Source organism: Macrosteles quadrilineatus, unplaced genomic scaffold (genome assembly GCF_028750875.1).
Source record: "Macrosteles quadrilineatus isolate MER2022 unplaced genomic scaffold, UCM_ALF_1.0 Scaffold_7__1_contigs__length_78375512, whole genome shotgun sequence".
In the NCBI taxonomy this organism is placed as follows: Eukaryota; Metazoa; Arthropoda; class Insecta; order Hemiptera; family Cicadellidae; genus Macrosteles; species Macrosteles quadrilineatus.
The window spans coordinates 38744937-38765475 of record NW_026542600.1 but is presented as its reverse complement, the minus strand read 5'-3'; the positions used below and the strand labels follow the sequence as shown (position 1 = coordinate 38765475).

The 20539-nt window shown below is 33.7% G+C and overlaps 2 protein-coding genes across 5 annotated transcripts in view; one reads left to right on the top strand and one right to left on the bottom strand.

The window, feature by feature from the left end:
• The window catches only part of LOC128997974 (rab11 family-interacting protein 1), a 34563-nt gene extending 24576 nt beyond the window's left edge, over window positions 1–9987 (bottom strand). For all 3 annotated transcript variants that reach the window (XM_054423849.1, XM_054423851.1, XM_054423850.1), the window contains exons 1-2: window positions 9751–9987; window positions 5398–5436 (exon numbers count right to left, since the gene is read on the bottom strand). In XM_054423849.1, coding sequence (XP_054279824.1) covers window positions 5398–5436; window positions 9751–9781 — 70 coding nt within the window. In that variant the 5' untranslated portion in view covers window positions 9782–9987. The remainder of the gene's footprint in view (window positions 1–5397; window positions 5437–9750) is intronic.
• Window positions 9988–11562: 1575 nt separating this feature from the next.
• LOC128997991 (SH3 domain-binding protein 5-like) overlaps window positions 11563–20539 on the top strand; it is a 45274-nt gene continuing 36297 nt past the window's right edge. For both annotated transcript variants that reach the window (XM_054423887.1, XM_054423886.1), the window contains exons 1-3: window positions 11563–11679; window positions 14838–14900; window positions 15414–15542. In XM_054423887.1, coding sequence (XP_054279862.1) covers window positions 11611–11679; window positions 14838–14900; window positions 15414–15542 — 261 coding nt within the window. In that variant the 5' untranslated portion in view covers window positions 11563–11610. The remainder of the gene's footprint in view (window positions 11680–14837; window positions 14901–15413; window positions 15543–20539) is intronic.

Here is a 20539-nt window from a genome sequence, read left to right as displayed (position 1 = left end):
CTCCATCGCTGGGTGTAGAAAGCCTGCCACCAACGGGTGTCTGTTCTAATTGTCTTATTGTTCATCTTAATTAATGGCTCATTGTTGCCTAAGAGTTGTCCTTGTTCCTTCGTAAGAAATAAAACATCAAAATTGTGTCACAAACAAAATGTCTTTAGGTAAAGTTTCCTGTACATGACTGAACATTAATGTGATTTCGGTATGGTAGTTAGAGAGATCAATTTCAAACAACTAAGAATGTTATTGTACCTTGGTCGAATTAAATAAATGTGTCTACATGGAAAGTGTTTTTATTGAAGATTGTATCACATATAAACTAAAGTTGGGCTGTTCTTATGGACAGATACAACATCATAAATACTATGACAAGAAAAAAATACTCCCACCCCTGCAAACCTGCAGATTAGGCGAATTTAAACTTTCCTGATTCAATTTTCAATTGTAAATTTTAATACAGTGACAGATTTATTCCCTTTTAAATAGCATTAGGGGATAGCATTGGGATGAATGAGTACTTGGAAAAGCTGCTACAAGGAAGACGGTAATAAAGTATAGTTTTTTGTTAATATCAATAGCTTAGTATAAAACCAACATTTTCCAAATCACATAAAATTATATTGATGACCAAGCAACCTGTAAGAATTTACTTATTCTTTAAAAGAATAACAAGGGAATTTAAAAAAAACGCGGTTCCACAGAGTTTGTGAATTTGTTTGAATAAACATAGGTTTCTAAGACTTGAATCAAAATCGGATAATTTTTAATTGAGTTATCGTTCTAACAGAGACGCACACACACACACACACATATGAATTTGAAGATAGGGTGCTTTTGGCCTCTGGGGACATCAAAACAAAAAAGTAAAGTGGTTCCGAGTGTAGGTAATAACTTATTCCCTATTGTATGGGAAATTTGCTAATATTCCCCAATCGTTAAAACACTTTAGTAAAAAAAACTCTCCTTAACAAAAACGGTAATAAAAATATTTCTGGATAGTTAAATGTTGAGTTTATTTCAAGTCCGTGTATCAAAGTAAAAGTACGTTTTCCATTTTGGTTCAAAAATATAAATTTGATTGAATAATACAAACGTTGAATACAAATGAAAAGTTGCATCATAAAAACTACAATTAGTTTAGAAGAATATTTTTCTAGTCAAATAGGAATATTTGGTTTAGATTATGTCTGTTTGCATTTTGATAGAAAGCTAAGTCCAACATTTCATCAATCGTACACATTGTATACATCTTTGTAACAGACAATATGTGGAACTTTTTTTACGAAATGTATAATTTTTGTCACAGCCAACCCTTGACAAGTAGCCATTTTATGTAGATGTCCATAACACTGTTGTAATACATTGTTTTGAAAAGTCTGAACACATTCTTAGTAAAGTAGCCTTAAGAGTGTTAAGAATCAAACATGATTAAAGCTACTGTTCAGATAGGTAAAACTCTTTGTTAGCTCAGCTTACGCCTAAAGTTGTAACATGTGTTCGAAAAGACTTAACTAAATATTTAAAAAGGTGATTTAATAGTGATGAAAACCTTGTGTCATATTGCACTGGATTAGTGCCAACTACTGTATTATATTTCCTATTTGAAGTTTACATTTGTATACAGGACTAGATAATGTATCAATTATTTTTGAAGGTTGCAAATGAACCTTTTATATCGGATTGGAAAAACAACATTTTTACTAGTATGTCATACATAAAAAATTAAAAAAAAACTATTCCAGCCAAATTATGTATTAAATTCAATGATTGGGGCGTGTGATATTTAAATGTATATTGGTGATGGGGAATGAATGTCCATGCGATGATTCATTGTCAATCAAAGATGTTGTGTTTCTCGTGTTTAACATACGTAATTCATCATGGAATCTAAGCTATACTATTTAGTTTTATCTTTGATTTAATTCAATCAACTTTGTGCTCAAGAAGATTAATAGTTTTTTTGTTCAAATACAACAAACCCACATATAGACATAGCCTAATTTACATAAACCACATCTTCTAGTAAAATAGATGACAAAAAAATTTGCATTATGAACTAGTGACAGACGAATGGAAGGTCACAAATGATTCATTATCATAATGATTCATCAAACACGCCTCATCTACAATGTGTTAACATTCTTGGGCAACCATACTGCACACCCAAACCAGCCTACATTGTCAACAAGAGATCGGTAATTTCCACTCAATAAGCATCAAGTTTCAAACCCAGATATCTCACTAATTTATTTACCATTCACAATTAATTGTTATTAAATTGCAAAGTTAATCTACATTTTTAATCATTAGAGATTTATAAAATGCATTTATAACTTTTTTTATAATTTCTCTAAAAAATAGCATACAAATGATATATTTAATTTTCACTCTTAAGGTGTATCTTTCTTTAAAGACAATTAAACAGCTACTGAAAATAAATATATTGATTGATATCTGTAAGAAAATAGTATTATTATATAGTATTATTAAAATAAAATAGTATTATTATTTATAAAAAATATTATTATTATTATTATTAAAGTATTATTATTATTATATAAAATAGTATTATTATAGTAAGAAAATTAATGTATAATGCTGTCTAAGCTCTTGAGTTCAAGCGATCCCCTAAGTTTAGAATACCGAAATACAGGGTGATTGATATAAGTGTGCCAGCTTTATTCGAAAGTTATAAGAGATAAAACAAAATGTTAAACTGTAACTGCCTTGGATTTTTTGTTTAAAAAGTTTTGGTCAAGTTGAACAAATAATTTTAGCCGTCATTTTTCCAATATGGCCGCCAACTTGGATTTTTCTTACGGCATACCCTATATTTTATGATTTGTTTGAAAGAAATTAAATGCAATTTAAAAACGTTGTTATTCTTGGCATTTTTTTTCTAAAGCTACTCGTTTAGGAGTTACAGCGTGTTAAAGCTAAGAAAAACTGACTTGCAGTGTACATTCTGCATCATGTAGCTCCTAAACGAGTACGTTTAGAGCGAAAATGCAAAGAGTAAACAAAGTCTTACAATTGCATCTAGATTCTAAAAAGACCATAACATACATAAGAAATATTGATTCCATTGTTTCAAAAATGGCCACCATTTTCCAAAATGGCAGGGAAATTAAAAAATTGGAAACCTGTGATTGTTATGGTCTTTTTAGAATCTATATGCAATTTTATGGCCTAATGCCCTAAGGGTGATTGATATTAGTGTGCCAGCCGTTTTATTCAAAAACCATAAGAGACATCAAAAAAAGTTAAATGGTAAGTGCCTTGGATTTTTTATTTAAAAAATTTTAGTCAAGCCGAAAAAATTATTTTAGCCGCCATTTTTCCAATATGGCCGCCAACTTAGATTTTTCTTATGGAACACCCTGTATTTTATGAAGTATTCCGGTAGAAAATGTAATTTTAAGACGATTTTATTCTTGTGATTTTTTCATAAACCTAACCGTTTCAAAGATAATAATGGTTTAAGTTGTGAAATTTTGAATAGTTTTCAAATAAAATTGCTGGCATGCTTGCTTAGGCATTTATTTGTTATTTATTGTTTACTTAAATAACAATTACTTCCATTTCCAAGAATTAATTTAAATTTTTCTGTACGAATAATCCACATTTTTAAACATCTCAAACTTTAGCTAGGCCCTAATAAAAATTGCTAAAATAACAAAAATTAATTCCCCCCCCCCCAAATGTTTTTCTGTCACACCTAGATTAGTTTTCAAATTGGTTTATTAAAGAGAGCAAAGTATTTGTCTACGATAATTTTGTATAAGGTTCTACTAAAGTCAAACCAAAATTTATTAAATCTTTCTAAGTAAAACAGTACAACATTCTAGAAGACAGAAGATTAGTAAAATCGCAACCACTTTATACCGCTTTTAACGACTCTTTGTATGTAAACTGTAAAATTCATTCTCATGGTAATGAAAACAGAGATAGTAGTTTCTTTGGGAGTCTGGTAGTGTGATTCAAACGTCCTTGAAGTAGTTGATTGCTACAAGGTGGCAAACGTAGGTCGCTACAAATGTCAAGTAATCCAATTGTCTCAATCACCGTAACAGACAGGACAAAGTACTCCGTAGTTTATCATATTTTAACGACTGTTTGTATTTTTAAACATCATATATAAATCTGTAAAGTTTTAATAATTTAGAGCAAACGTTTTTGTAACTATGATTTTATAGTAAAACTCATGTTTTGATAGGCTATCTTTAACTTATTGATGGGCTGCATTTTGTATATGAATTTATTGGTCACCTTATGTTTATGCTAAATAGAATTGTTTTTTTTTGTTTTTTATGATGATTTACAAATAATTATGTTTTTGTCTTTTTTGTTACATACTCTTTCTAAAGCACCTAACAACTTTCTTTGTGCTTAGTTTTTTCATGTTATATTCTTAGAGATATGATTACAAATTTTGTACAGCTTCTATTCCTAATATTAACAAACCATATTGACAAGTAAATATTATTTGCATTAATAGGATGTAATTCATCCCAATAATTTAATTTATATATGTAATAAAACAAAATGTTCAAAATTAGTTTATGTGTTAGGTTTTATATTGCGGTAGAATCTCAGAATTCTGACTGGGCATTGATTAAATATATTCAGTAACCGAGCTGTAGTCAAATCGGTTCAATTTTTACTAGAAGCAGTACGCCAACTGTACCTAAATAACAACGAAACAAAAACAAGACATAACACAATTCCAGATTAAAAACTTAATCAAAACTATTAGTTTTTTTCTGATCAATTAAAAATTGTTTTTTTAAAGCAAGGATGCGTGTGTAGCTAAGATTATGTATAGGCCTAAATAAGCATTTCTATAATTTGGCATTTCGACTTATTTTAAAAACAATAATTTTAAAGTTAAATGATAGTGTCAAATTGTCAAGATTTTCATTTTTGTTGGGAAGGGTAATGGTTTTTCTCTGGTTAAATTTAAAGAAAAGTGCATTTAAAAGTAAAGAAATCAAGCAAAGTACGTTTAGACTGTTTAAGTGCATTTACTGCTTTTGTTGAAATTTGTTTATAAGTTATTAAGCTTAAATGTTTTATCAAATGAACTAGCCAGCCTATTTCCTATTTCTTAATGGATTATATACCGTACATTTTAGGAAATCGTTATGTTATATCAATTTCACTCAAATGTAAGGATACTATCTATTTTGTACCCCCAACTAATTGCATCACTCACTAGGGATGAATCTTTCTTCCTAAAACCTGGATTACTGTTTAAAACCAGCTTAAGATAGGTGAATGAACAGCGGGTCATAAAAATACTGTCATTCGTCTAAATAATTTTTAAAATTTAAAAAAGGATCAATTTAAATTTCCATGATAAATATAAACATTTTACGTGAAACCATAATAATGACTTACCATTCTTTCCTTTGGCTAGGAGACCACGAGCCTTTTGAACTGCAACAGAGGACAAAATTTATTAATGACGATGTCACTTGAGTAGGCAATTTTTTTAATATCTACTACATATAGAACGTAAGATTTTATTTTATACAATACAGAATCAATGTTTTAAAATTGCAATTTTTTTATGAAAGTAAGTTTGTCCCAGTTTGCAGTTGGAGGGAACAAAAAGTTTGTGAAAAAAGTTTAAGGACCAGCTGCTTGTTTATTAAGTAGGCCTAGATACCTAATGGCTCCTTATTTCACTACAAAGGCTATAATAGGCCGAGTTGTAAAATAACTAATTATATATTTCCATTATGGAGCTGTCCAACCACACAAGGATTTAATTATTTATCAGGTAACAAACTATATCCAATAGGCGGTACTTATGATTTATAATTTTTCCGTATTTAGGCATTATGAATATCGCATCTCCACCGCTGGGTGCAGTTAAATATGTGTTTCCGTTACGGATCTTCAAATTCCAGACTCTTGATTATTAGTTAATTGTAAGAAACAGTACTCTCGCAATTTACTGAATGATTTTCAGGAATCCGGCTATCATTATAGTGCCAGACAAGTGCCTGGCTGCTTGTTTATTGCCTGGCTGCCTGGCACTATACTGGTCTTTCGAGACTATGAGTTGATCAATCACGGACTGGAATAAAAAAAGTGTTGTTTTTCATCAGTAGGCTACCCTCTGCATTTCAGCACCAGTTACCCATCACTCGCCTACGTGGTGTCCCGTATGGTTTTGTACATATGATAGAATTGGGTAATTTTATTACCTATCAATTAAGTTCATAATTTTATTAACATTCCATTAACTGTGTACATTGGTTTTTCACATTAATTTGGATATTCGTTATTTATTACAAGTCTTTATAAAATGTAGGCCTACTCCACTCTACTCACACACACACAAAACGGCAAACCTCTCCTCCTTCATAGTCCTCAAAATCATCCGATGCCTAGACGTGATATGGCGTGATCTATCCCTATCTCTTTCCCTCTCATGGAAAACTCAAATTTCCCCACCACGCCACAATTTTGTTCAATTAGCTCATCTAAAACCTTCCATGATCGGACCTATGTGCCGCACCGTGCCGTATCGGCTGGGCAATATCGGTCATTTGACCACCTCGTGATGAAGTTTTCCCACCTAAAGTCTCTCTCTTTTGTAACAGTGATTAACATTACTAAATTCTCCCTTTTGAAGTGTGTGCAGTGATTTGACTGCACACCAGTGATTCACAGTGCATAAGAACTACTGTGTGTCCCTCTGCGTGGTGAGCTCAGCCAAAAGCCCAATCCCCTGTTTACCCTCCAGTTCGATGTAATCCCTAGCCTATGGTTTGATGTTACGATAGTTAGAAGGGGGTGTGGAACTATCGAAACTGTGTAACAAAGTTAAGCGTCTGTGAAGAAAAAGTAATTTAAGAAAGTTTAAGTTTTAAACAACAAAATAAGTTGATTAGTTCAAAGTGATTTTGAGAAAATTTAAGTGGACTAACTTTTAAATAGGCCTACGCTACAATTTATTTTGTTTTGTGGTTTCGTTAGCCTACTTTGATTGATTCAGTGATTGATACTGGTACTCCCTGAGTAGATTTCCTATCCTTATGGAACAACTACAGCCAATTTTATTGTTAGTTCTGTCCAGTGCACTGTACCTAGAGGTCGTAGGCCTATTATGTTTACAATTTGATTCTTTTTATTTGGATCATTTAAAAGCTCGTTTAACCAATGAAACTATCTAATCATAAACAATAACTCGTCCTCTAGTAATATTTAACCAAACAGTAAAGCAAAAATCATGAAATTAGCCTTAAAAATAGAGACAAAATTTTGTTGGCACTAGCGGTTAGTGTCACCGGACATAAACTAGACGCGAAAAACAAGCTTCAAAATTTACAATGGCATGAAAGTCTAGGCCAACTTGTATTGGTTAGTCTATGCTAAGTACTACTCATCGATGTATAAAACTAACTGGATCGGCTGCTAGGCTCCGCGACCCGAGCCAACGACCGGGGTTGTGTTTTAGATTTTGCAGGCGTCATGTGGGATTAAGCGTCTCGCTGCGCCACATCTTAGCATTGTCGCAGCCAGGACGATGCACTTTATCCAGCCCTCTCAACTAAAACGATGTAAGGCATTTTAATAATCAATTTTCATTAACTTTTGTACAAGTAATAAAAGTGTAAAAATAACGCTGTAAATAACCGAGTTTGGGTAGAACAATTAATAAATATTAACTGACGGCGGGTATTTCACACTGAAGTATAATATAATTTAAATTCCGATTTTAATTTTTTTTTATGATGGAATCTATATAAATAAAATTAAAGTTTTGTCTGTACATTGCTCAGAATCATAATTTTTTAGGTTATTTTTACGTCTTATACATTAAAGAAGCCGAAACAAGTCTCATCTAAATTTCTGTCTGTCTGTCTGTCTTTCTGTCTGTAACACTCAAGATGGCATTTTACGCAATCTTCTCCAAGAAAACGAGAGTACCTGTTCAAATCATTTAAATGGTTTCACTGGATTGGCGAGAGTGTTTTTAGCCATTAAAATATGGCCTCACTACTTTGTAAATGAAATAACGGACGTTCAAAAATGCAGTTTTGTGCGATTTTTGCCAAGTTTTCGTCCAATTTTTATCACATAATCATCTATGAAATAACGAACAGCTGTTCGGATCAAGAATATTTTTTCTAGCTGTCACTGATATGTTTACTAATGTTGTTTACAAATACCGCAACCATTTCCGATCACGTTTTGAAAGTAAATCCAAACACAGTGAGATTAAATTTGATTTGATTTGATTTGATTAAAAACGTGTTTCTTACATAACGGATTTAATTAATCGCAAGTGGATTAATATAGTGTAACCGTAAATGAAATTAAATAACTAGGCATCATCCAGGCCAGGAACCAGAGATTCTTTGTGTATAAAACTGTTCTTGAGTTTTGATAACCAGAAAGAAAATATTACAATTAAGAAACATTTACGACTTTGTTCTTTCTTCACTTACTACTCTAACGAAACCAATTATGTTTCAATGTTACAATACAAAATAGTTTACGTTAAAATGGGTTTTATCAGTTTCTCGTAAAATACCAAATATTCTGGGGTAAGGTATTAGTAAGAACGAGGTTAGATTGTATAAGAACATTTTATTTAGGAAACTTTGTAAAACAAAGAAGCATATTGAGACTAAACATTGCTAAAAAGAATAAGCTTATTTAACTTCTGCCGCATACCAAGCTTTGACAGAGAAGCTTCTCGACGACACAGTTTCGCGCGCTATATCACACATGCTGCCTTCAATTTGCCCATGCGGCAACCCCAATACACTCCTGTATTGGCTCGGGAAGCTCTACACGAGCCTTACAGCTTGCGCGCAATCCAGTTAGTTTTATATGTTGATGGTAGGCCTACTACTTAGGCTTTAAAAAGTATTCTGGCTAATGAAACAGCTGATATCAGACAGCAGTTAACTTAAGTTACACAGATCATCTCACTCCATTCTACACACATCCCTTAAGTTACCTACTCATATTTGGGTTACATTTTGCATCTAAGTTAGGCGAGGAACGATCACAGTGATGATATGACAGGTTGCTGCTTACAGGCCCAAATGTTTCATCCGATTTTTCTCAAAGTATATCTAGGCCTAGCGGGTACAGTTTCTTAACTGGGCTATGCTAATATCGATTGAAACTATCGATTCGATTAGTAAACCTTGGTGCGATTTTTTCACCATCAGCAAGTTTGGTTGGTTAGGTTAGGTTGTGATAGTTTAATTTGATAATAAATATATTTAAAAATATAGTTTATTAATCAATATGTTCAATTTGATAGTTTCAATCGATATTAGCATAGCCCAGTTAAGAAACTGTACCCAGCCTAGCCTATGTTTTATATTTATTAGGCTAGTTTAATTAGTCCTTCAATAGCATATCTAACTTAGACATCAAAAGGATTCATCAACCCTTAGACTGCTCAGTCCCATTGGCAAGGTAAAATTTTAGAGTGAATAAATAGACTGGGATAGGCCTATCAAATTCTACACAAATTCATTTGCATGCTCATCAAATTGTGGGAAATACAGTTACAGTTAGCAGGCTACATGTAGGCCTAAGTTAACAATGATATATCACTGAGTGATAATCATTTAGGGTACCTAAAGATAGACCATCGGCATTGTATTTTCAATTCATAAAAGTGGATTATTTATTGATATATCAACGGTAGATTATGGCTAAGCCGTGAAATTACACCTGTTTATACGGGTGACATTCAATTTGTTTTGAACCAACCTGTAACTTGGACGTGTGTTGGGCTCCACATGATGAAACAAACTGATGTCAATCACAGTAAAAACCTCAATCAAATATTTACGGCTAAGAATGAAACATACTTAAATTGATCTATAAAATTAAAACATAAATTAGGTCAAGAAACTAAAATCAGACGATCAACAAGATAACTGTACTCTTACATTTCTACGTCGTCAAACAGAACACAAACTTACAAACACAAACGCTTACGATGCACACTGACTACAGTAACAGTTAACAGTACAGACAGAAAAATACAGGAATGGAAACTGGGCTAATAAAAACAAAATCATGTGGTTATTATTTTGTCTGTCACGGTGGTTTGGCTATGAAAGAATCCATGTGGCTGCGATGACGACTGAGTAACCGCCTGGGCGATATAGCTTCTAATTCTCCAACATCTAATATCACTAAACCGAAACTTATTGGATTATTTTATAATATCATGTCTAACACCACCTCACACTCTTTAATTTTTACTCATTGATTTTCCAACATCTGCGGCTAGCTTAGAGAGGGCGCGTGACGAAACGACACAACGCGGATGTGCTCAAATGCCCGCACAACCCGCACTCTTTGCCGACGAAACATACTGCTACATCATTTAATTGGCTAATATCACCAATAGAGTATGTACACCTTAAACAACGTATCGGAACTTTTAAACGGATCATATTTGAGTCCATTACCATGTACATGTACATATTTATAGACGGGAAAGTAAAATTATGTACATAGATTTTACTAAAGTCAGACATGGGTTTTAAGAAAAAACCTTGCGAAAAAAGCTGTAGATGAACTAATTGAAAATAATATAAACCAAATTGCAGCATGATAACTTGTTTAGTATGTGAATTATAGCAAATAAAATGAACCACTGTAATTTCCACCAGGCTTTGAGGAGGAAGTGTGAGAAAGCAGTAAGGGAGGAAGTGAGGACTTACGTGGTGCTATCATATGCAAAATCCAGCTTTCTACTGCGGAAAATTTTTATTTTCTCATTTATTGACTGGGCTAAGGGGCGCGCGTTTAAATTCAAACTCATTTCTTGTTATTTTTAGTTATTTCAAAACTAGTTTAACCATAAAACATTCTCATTATAACCAATAGCCCTTTATCTAGTTTTAGTGGCCTAAAAAATAGTAAAGCACACGTTATCAAATTAAACCGCGGCTAGGCGGTACTACTACATACTTCTCTGTCTGGTGCACGTTAGGGCCAATTTAACAACCTTCACCACTCGCGTTGACGTCCACCAGTACAACACCAGGCAGCGCCATCAGCTTGATGTACCCAGGGTGCGACTATCTAGGACCCAGGCTAGTTACAGCGTGTCAGCCATAAGACTGTTCAATAAGCTGTCACGTCATATCCAGTTGTTGGACTTCAGGACATTTGAGGCAGTGTTAACCACTTTCATAAAGAGCCGGGCCTATTACGATATGTCAAAGTATTTAAGGGATGATTTAAGAAATCTGTAGCCTGCCGGAAAAGTATGGAAGTATGTAAATAGTTGTAAATATTGTCTTTTTTTATTAGTAACCGTGTTAAGTGACGCTGTCAATCCCACATTGTAGGTAAAAGACGAAGAAGGAGGTATTAAGGTATTAAACCTAAAAATAAGAGTAAAAAACTACTGTCGACGCTAGCGCTTTGGTGTCACCTATATGAACCAGAAATAAAAAACCAGCTTCAAATTTTAGAACTTACGTCTATTGTATCAACCTCTATGGACAGGATTTCTTAAAAAAGTCAAAGCAGAATAAAATACATGGCGTCTGCTAATGCAGACGCAGACGATATCAATGACTAAAAATTGACACATAAATATTAAAAACTATGAGTGGGAGTAGTTCTAAAGATAATGATTTATATCGCAATGATGAAGCGGTTGACCCTAGAGTTCAGGTAATGATAAAATTATAGTTCATTAATACCTTTGAGTTCCAGATTATTGAAGTGCCGTGAATTTATCCCAGACCTAGGATTGCATACCAAGTGGTTATTTGTTACTATAATCCTGGATCATATATTGGATAATGATTTTAATTGTTAAAATGGAATTTAACACGCCCGTGTCGATCTGGAAATTAACTTAGCTCTCTGTACGTACAGCCTGATAATATGCATTATGCAATCCATTTCACTAGCCATACTTTCCAAAAAATAACAACATTAAAGTTTATGAGGTATTTTTGGCTATTTAATAGCTCTGAATTTAATAGGCCTAAATAAAATGCTATTTAAATTTGCGTAATTATTCCATACCATTTCGGTAAGAATTTAAACATTACTTAGTAACAACATTACAATTAAGTCCCTTTCACACGGGGCGAGTTTACAAGCTACACGCCGGCTTTTTTACTCGCAGCTAGTAAAATAGCTCAGTGTGAACGACGTACTCGCTCTGAAGCTGCTTGTAAAAAAGCTCTGGAAAAAGTTGACGCTGCCGCTACTTTACACGCCAACTCGCCAGCTTTTGAGCGAGTAGGCGTGTAAAGTAGCCCAGTGTGAACACAGTTGCTTGTGCTTGTGCGCATGTTATTCAAATATGTCGTAGGATTTGGTTCAAGCTAGCTACTGAGTGAGTGGAAAAAGCATCGTGTGAACGACTACAAGCGCACTCGCTGACTCGCTGGCGTCTTTCTACACATCTGCGAGTTGGCGAGTGGACAAGCTCCGTGTGAACAAATACAAGCACACTCGCCAACTCGCCGGCTTCTTACACGCTGGCTAGTAGCTTGTAAACTCGCACCGTGTGAACGAGGCTTTACAAACATTGCATTAGTTCAGACTGCTATAATTGACCCTAGTCTGCAAAAAAGTTACCTAGTAAGTATAGGAATTTGAATTTCTGCAGATTGGAGTCCTGGATACAAAAAATGTACAGTCTTCTTCAAAAGAATGAAAAGTTCCCCATATCATGTACTGTAGAACCCCTGTTAACCGAAATGGTTCTATAAAATAATAAGTTATAGGGCTGTAAAATGCTTTAATAACATTGTCTGGTTTAAAGTATTTTCTATCCCATTGTAACATTTTTGTAGCTGAAATAAACCCCTGAATTATATGGAAATTTTCTTAAATTAATTTTTCCTACACACTGTGGTGATACCTACATACATTGGCTATTTTTATGTTAGCATATGATGGGTTAACCAAAAAATTGGTTATCCGAAACGGCTCTACCCCGTTTATTTCGGTGAACCGGGGTTCTACTGTAACAATATCATGGAGTGGTTCTGATTATAATCCGTCTTGAAGTTATGTGATTAATCATAACCAAATGCAACTTTTAATCATGTGATTATGTCACAATTGCTAACCTAGTGTAAAGTAATGAGTAGAGTAGATTTTATAGTACAACAAAATAAAAGGAGTAGGTATACAAAGAAAAATATGCTATTTCAGATCATTATAAAAAACTGTAGGGAACAATTAAAAAAATTGAAACGATTAACATTAACCACTCTAACCTGAGTAAGTTCAAGAGATTAAGTGTATGGCCATAACACTAGGTGCAACTAAAGGACATTTTCCTGGTTATGGCCCTGAAAATAACACCCCTGCAGTGCGAGTGGGCGCCGAGGTCCAGGGGGTGCTGAGTTCCGTTGTCACTGCTAACCGCAATAGCGAAAAAGGTGACATTTTTTCTGTGACTGCGGGAGACAATGATGTCTTCAAGACCGTGGACGATGTACAAGATGTTGACACAATCACGGAAAACAATTTCGATTTTCAATGGCCCCGGGAATCGATGATCATTTCTATATGAACCCAGGAGATATTCTCGGCTTTCCCGCAATTCCGGAAAATGGCGGCGTATTCATGACCCAGGTAGACGATGAAAAAACGAGTTATTGTATTTTGCCGCAACAGCTGAGATAAACGAAAAAAAAAATATTAGTGGTGATGTTTGGGGGGGGGGGGGGGGCGCTGCTCAATGTACTCATGCCACTGTTTGGTTTGCCACAGAACTTAACAACCTACGTTAAATAAAATAAGACAATACATAAGGTATGTTATACTCAACATGCCTGAACAAAAGCACAACGGATAGAAATTTGTTTTGACAACTTGAAAAAAATCAACGAAGACCCTAACTATTAGAAAGAGTAATTAAATGTGCCGAATCATAAGTACGGTATTTTAACTTATAGCCAAGAAACTTTAATGCACTGCAAGAGTTTACATTCAACATGAATGAAGAAAGCTCAATTGTTCATATAAAAAAAACAAGTCAATTATGATTGTTTTTATCTCACATCCATGGACTTAAATAAGTAAATTTGGTTCCTGAATATCAAACTGTAAACAAGAAATATTACGTTGAGGTTCCAACAACTCTCCGTGAGCATGTTAGTAGAAAGAGACAAGAATTGTGGAACAACAAATTATAAATTCTTCATCAATACAATGCCCTCCCAGCCCAAAGTGGTCAAATAAAGGATGTAATATAGAGCACATGAGTCTGCGTTTTTATGATTCTTGCGAGGATAGCAGACTTACCTGAATGTGGGAGGGTCCAATCTGGCTCAAGAAATCCGAAACTGTACACTATATACACAAATTAAGAATATTTCTCTGTCACTGACAGCATTTCCCATCAATGAAGGTTTGAGATGGAGAGAGTGCATATTGTTATCTCATTTTTTGCCATGCATAGAATTCCATTGTTGAAACAAACACCAACACCATACCTGTGACCTTTTCATGTTCCCGGGAGCTAAGAAAGCCTTGAAAGGAACAAATTCTGAGACAGTGAAAGCTATGAAGGAAAAAGCTAATTAGACTATGAACATGCTTTCAGAAATACTTAAAACACTGTTTTGAATCGTGGAAAAATCAAATGTATTAAGAGAAAGTTGTAAAAAAATATATAAAATGCCTACTAAAAATACTGTTTTTTAGCCATACCTGTACATAATTATGTAAAGTGGTTTTTCTGTATGTTTCAGGATAAAAAATATTAGGCCTACTTTATTTTATATTAGTACTGGTTCAGAAATATTTTTGTTTGGAGGAATCCAATTGCATTTTTGAGTTGACTAATATATTTTTTTCAGATTGAGTTGGAGAGGTTGAATGCAGCAACTGATGACATAAACAAATTGGAAGTTGATTTAGATGTAAGTTAAAAATGTATTATTTATTTACAACATGGTCCTACCTGAAAACTATTATAGTGCATGTTTCACAAAGTACCTTGTAAAAAGTTTGTACAAGTCGTCAAAAATACAGGTTCTTTTCCGTTTATTCACTACCACTACTTTTTTTATTGCAATTCACATATTTTTAACAGTTAGCCTAGTCTATGAATATATAAATTATAAAATGAAACTATTCTAAAATAACCTAACCAACCAAACTTGCTGATTATGTAAAATTCCGGTAGTGAATAAATTGAATTGCAATAAAAAGGTAGTGGTAGTGAATTAATGAAAAAGGACCAAAATACATTTGTTGATTAACATGATGAAAAATAAAAAGTTTTACCAACTCACCAAACAATTCTATTTCTTCAGCTTCAAATACGTTTGCTTGAATGAGATTTGTCCACGTATGGAATCTAACTTAAATAATCTTTTAATATTTTACCGAAAAAAAACAAGAATTTAATTTTTTGAAATTCTTGATTTCAGGAAGCTAGAGCTAATTTCCGTCAGTTACTCTGTGAGTCGTCAGTAAGGATAGATGCTTTGGGGAAGAAGCTAGGTAGTTGTGTTGATAAGGCCAGACCATACTATGAAGCAAGAATCAGGGCAAAAGAGGTGAGTTATAAAGTTTATATGAATGGCTTTCATTGTCAGCCACTAGATTAATGAAGAAAAACTTAATAGTATAAAGTAAAGGTTCGATCTATAGTCTGGTTGCCGGTCAAAAAACCTGGAAGTAAGGTCCACCCGAAGTTTTATGGTGTTTTCTGTTTCTTCAAGACCTACATAACTAAAATCTGCAAGGTGCCACTTTGTCACCCTTGAGCAAATTGAAATATTCAAGATGGCGGCCAAGATGGCTTAAAAACTGTATATTTGCTGTATCTTTCCCTATAGAAGAGACAGGATAATAATTTTTGTGTCTAATTTTATGTTTTAAGGGTCAGAGAATACCAATAATTGATTATCTTAGTAATAAAATACCCCCGCCACAGCAAACCTGCCGACTAAGCGAATTTCCAGTTGCCTGAATTGATTTTCAATTAAATGTATTTAATTAACATTAATTTTTATGAGTACTTAGGCTTGCTGCTACAGGGAGGGTAAAAAAGTGTTTTTTTTGTGAAATATTAATAACTTAGTATAAAATAAATAAATTTACCAATTTTGATCAAAATATATCCTAATATAAAAAATATATAAAATATAATCAAGAATAACATGTGAATTTTAAAATAACAATTATTTGTATTTTCTCCGTAACTAATAATGGTACAAAAACACTTTGATATACTAAATTATTTGTTCTTTTAAGCTCTTTAAGAAGGTTTGGAGAGAAATTGGAAAATTTTGCGTTTAGAGGGTCAAAAATTAGAAAAACAAATTTTCACCCCATAAAACCCCACGTAAAACCCCGTTCCCATGGTCCGATCATGCTGGTTCGGTTTACTAATCCTGTATATCTGCTGTATCTTTCCCTATAGAAGAGACAGGATAATCATTTTGTGCCTAGTTTGATGTTTTAATTAGAAAATTACCCAAAATAATAAATCAATATAAGTTTTTAATAAATTTTCACATTAATTTGTTGCCAAGTTACCTTATCAACAATGTTTTCAAGTATTTACTTGACTTAAAACATTATATCTATGGTTTCTGAGGATAAGTGCTACATTCAAACAGAACACAGTCATCAAATAGTTAACTTACAAGCAGTTCTCCTCATTGATGCTTGTGCTGTACTGGGGACAGTGCATTATCCTTCTTCAGGAACAGTGAATGACTTTATCAACTGCTTTTTAAATTATAGTTTTCTTGAATTAAGAAAAAAACACTGTTCTTTAGGCTAGTCAAAATACGGTCCAACATCAAACTTAAGGTAAAAGAAATAAAATATATTTCTTCCCCATATATTCCAAAATATATGGGATTTTGTCAAAAAAGGTGTCAAGAATATTATACTAAAAATCAAGAAAATCCAAGTGGTGGAAAGCCGCCATTTTTGAAAAAACTTCCGCCATATTGGATTTATGTAAGCTTTTAGTAAAACATCAATTATTTGACAACTAATCGTCTTAACGATTTGCGGTTTGTCTTAATAGATTCCTCTTCAAGTTTACTTTAAGATAATAATAACCTTATACCATTTCATTATTGATTTATTTAAAATAGACAGCTTTAAATTGAAACAATAGCAAATTTCGAAGATTTTTTTTGTAAAACCTTTAAATGTTTGCAAATACAAACTCAGGTGATAAGAACATTCATATTTTGTGGCTCTTAAAAGAATCTGGATACAATTTTCAACAATTATCAACCTCATATCAGTTTGTATATTGCTTTGAAGATATATTATGGGATATATTGTTATTAGTCTTCAACTTGGAACGCTAGTCGTGACGCGGGCTGCACCACTACATCTAGTTCGATTAAAATACACTTTGAGGTGGGAAAAATTGCTTTGAGAACATTTAAAACATATTTTGGAATCATACATTCATACATATAGGGCAATGTATAAAAAGATCTGACAAAATCCTAGCATGAGAACACTGAACACTGTTTTTCATAATATGTTGGTGCAGACTAGCCTTGTATGGTTTTTGCACCTATTGTATAATATGCATGTATTCATTATAGTTCAATAAATAAATAAATTGATTGATTGATTGAAAAAGTTGGGGTTTTGAAACATACCAAAATTCAATTTTTCATAATAGACAATTACATATATGTGTCCGTGAACACGATAACTTGAGTAATTTTTATACAATTTTGATGAAATTTGGTTTGAAGGTGTAAGGCAGGATAAACTTGAATGAGTTCGAGAACCAGCATGATCGGACCATGGGAACGGGGTTTTACGCGGGGTTTTATGGAGTAAAAATTGTTTTTTCTAATTTTTGACCCTCTAAACGCAAAACTTTCCAATTTCTCTTCAAACCTTCTTAAAGAGCTTAAAAAAGCAAATAATTTAGTATATCAAAGTGTTTTTGTACCATTATTAGATACGGAGAAAATTTAAATAATTGTTATTTTAAAATTCCTATGTTATTCTTATGGGGAATATTGTAAAATGTTGTAGTCTGCTTGTTTATGGATATATTTTGATCAAACTTGGTAAATTTATTTATTTTATACTAAGTTATTAATATTTCACAAAAAAAGCACTTTTTTACCCTCCCTGTAGCAGCAAGCCTAAGTACTCATAAAAATTAATGTTAATTAAATACATTTAATTGAAAATCAATTCAGGCAACTGGAAATTCGCTTAGTCGGCAGGTTTGCTGTGGCGGGGGTCTTTTTATTACTAAGATAATCAAATATTGGTATTCTCTGACCCTTAAAACATAAAATTAGACACAAAAATTATTATCCTGTCTCTTCTATAGGAAAAGATACAGCAAATATACATTTTTTAAGCCATCTTGGCCACCATCTTGAATATTTCAATTTGCTCAAGGGTGACAAAGTGGCACCTTGCAGATTTTAGTTATGTAGGTCTTGAAGAAACAGAAAACACCATAAAACTTCGGGTGGACCTTACTTTCAGGTTTGGGTGAAAAATGCCTTTTGGCAACTAGACTACTAAGGTCAAGACTAAAATCACAATTGGAGATAACTTATATAATGGTTTTTTTTTTTTAACAGAGGGCCAGGCTTATAGTAGACCATGGGATTGCATCGCAGCTCGAACAGCCTATTGTGCACCCTCATTCACAGGTCCTCATTCTCCGTCAAATCCCAGGTTCTTAGTGAACTATGAGAACCTTTTGACTATGGTTACCTGTTCTTCCCTTTGCTCTCCGGTCGATAGGCCAAGGGATCTCACACGCAGGTACTTTGTAGGATTGGACACATAAATACGCTCGTTGCCCCTGTTGAGGTGGGAACAAACTTTGAGACCTTCACAGCTTTCACAAGGTTTCTGCCTGGGGCAAGCTGGAGCGGGATGTAGGTCACAATAGCACAATAAATCTGTATATAGTGTCACAAGGTTTATAAAACATGATAATACATATAAATCTAAACTCTAAAAAAATACTAAAACTAACAGAACAGTATGCCTTAATTTGTTCGGTAACTTAAACAATCTTTAATAGAGTGGAGCTTGTTCAACTAGTAGGCGTTTCTCCGCTCTCCCAAATTTGTCAGCGTCTTCCTCCACTGTAAGGGGTTCAGGCAGCACGTTAAAGAACCTGACACTATTGTAAATGAGATGTCTTTCAATGAATTTCGTCCTGTGCTTAGGTAGCTGAATATTGTTTCTGTACCTAAGAGTGTATTGCATTGGATGATAATTGCGGTTGAAAAAGATGATAGTTTCTTTTTAAAAACAACAAACAACTGAGAATTTATATGGATGGAAATGTAAGAATATTGTTTTCCTTAAAGAGAGGCTTGTTAGAAGTGCGATGGGATAATCTAAAGGCGGCTCTTAACGCTTTTTTCTGAAGACGGAAGACAAACTTTGTTAAAACGCTCTCACAGCCCCAGACTGCCACTAGATACGACAAGAATGGATGAATCAGTCTATAACATACACTCAAGGTCACATGCGAATCGGTAAACTTGGAAAGACCTCTTATTATAAATAATATTCCTGAGGTTATTCTTTTGGATGTGCTCTATATGGTCATGAAAGATGAGCTGCCTATCTAAGATCAAACCAAGAAACATGACAGTACTGCAAGAATCGATCTCTTCTTCCCCTAGCAAAACAGTTAGCGGATCATGCTTTTTTGAACTGTTGATATGGAATTGGAGCATCTTTGTTTTATTATAGTTTAAAAGAAGTTTGATGCTTTGAAATCATTGCAAAACCCTGTTGGAACTCTAGAGGAAGACTTGACTACTACCATTGACTATATATACTACTCAAACTCTGCTGTGACCAACTCTTACATTTTCCAGTTAACTCAATCTTTGTTGTCTTTGTTTCTCAGTTTTAGGGGAACTACCGCTTTCTTCAAACTTTTGGACCAAGAATTATATTATGTTTGCACTATGAACAGTGTTAGGCCTATTGTGCGGAATCAAAAGCCGTCGGCATAAAACTACATTTTTCTAAACCACTGGAATTTGTTGTTCAAGGGTTTACTACGGATATTTTCCATCACGATAGTAAAAACAATTCACAACATTTCGGGATCTGAAATCTGAACCCGTCTTCAGGTGAAAAAAACTTAACTAACACATTACACAACTAACAATACACAACCGCCCAACCTAAGTTGGAATACACTACAAAGGGTAGCAGTAAAAAAATATGCCCTGTATAGCAGTCAAGTCATGATACAACATGCAAATAATAACCAATCACAAAACACTATAATCTATAAAAGGCGTAGTTTGGACAGCTTACACAATGAAACACTATATGCACAGTTCACACTGTCACACCAATGAGACTGAAGCAACATGGCAGACCAATCCCAAAAAACGGAGACAACCGGAAATGGCGTCCGGTCCCTGGAAAAGAAAAACCAACAAAATGGCGGAGTGATGTACGATGCCTCAAAAAAGGTGTTAATTCTGTTTATTCCTATCACGAGCATTACTACGAGTTAACATAACATGCAAATTTTGAGGAGAACTCGTGATTTCCCTAT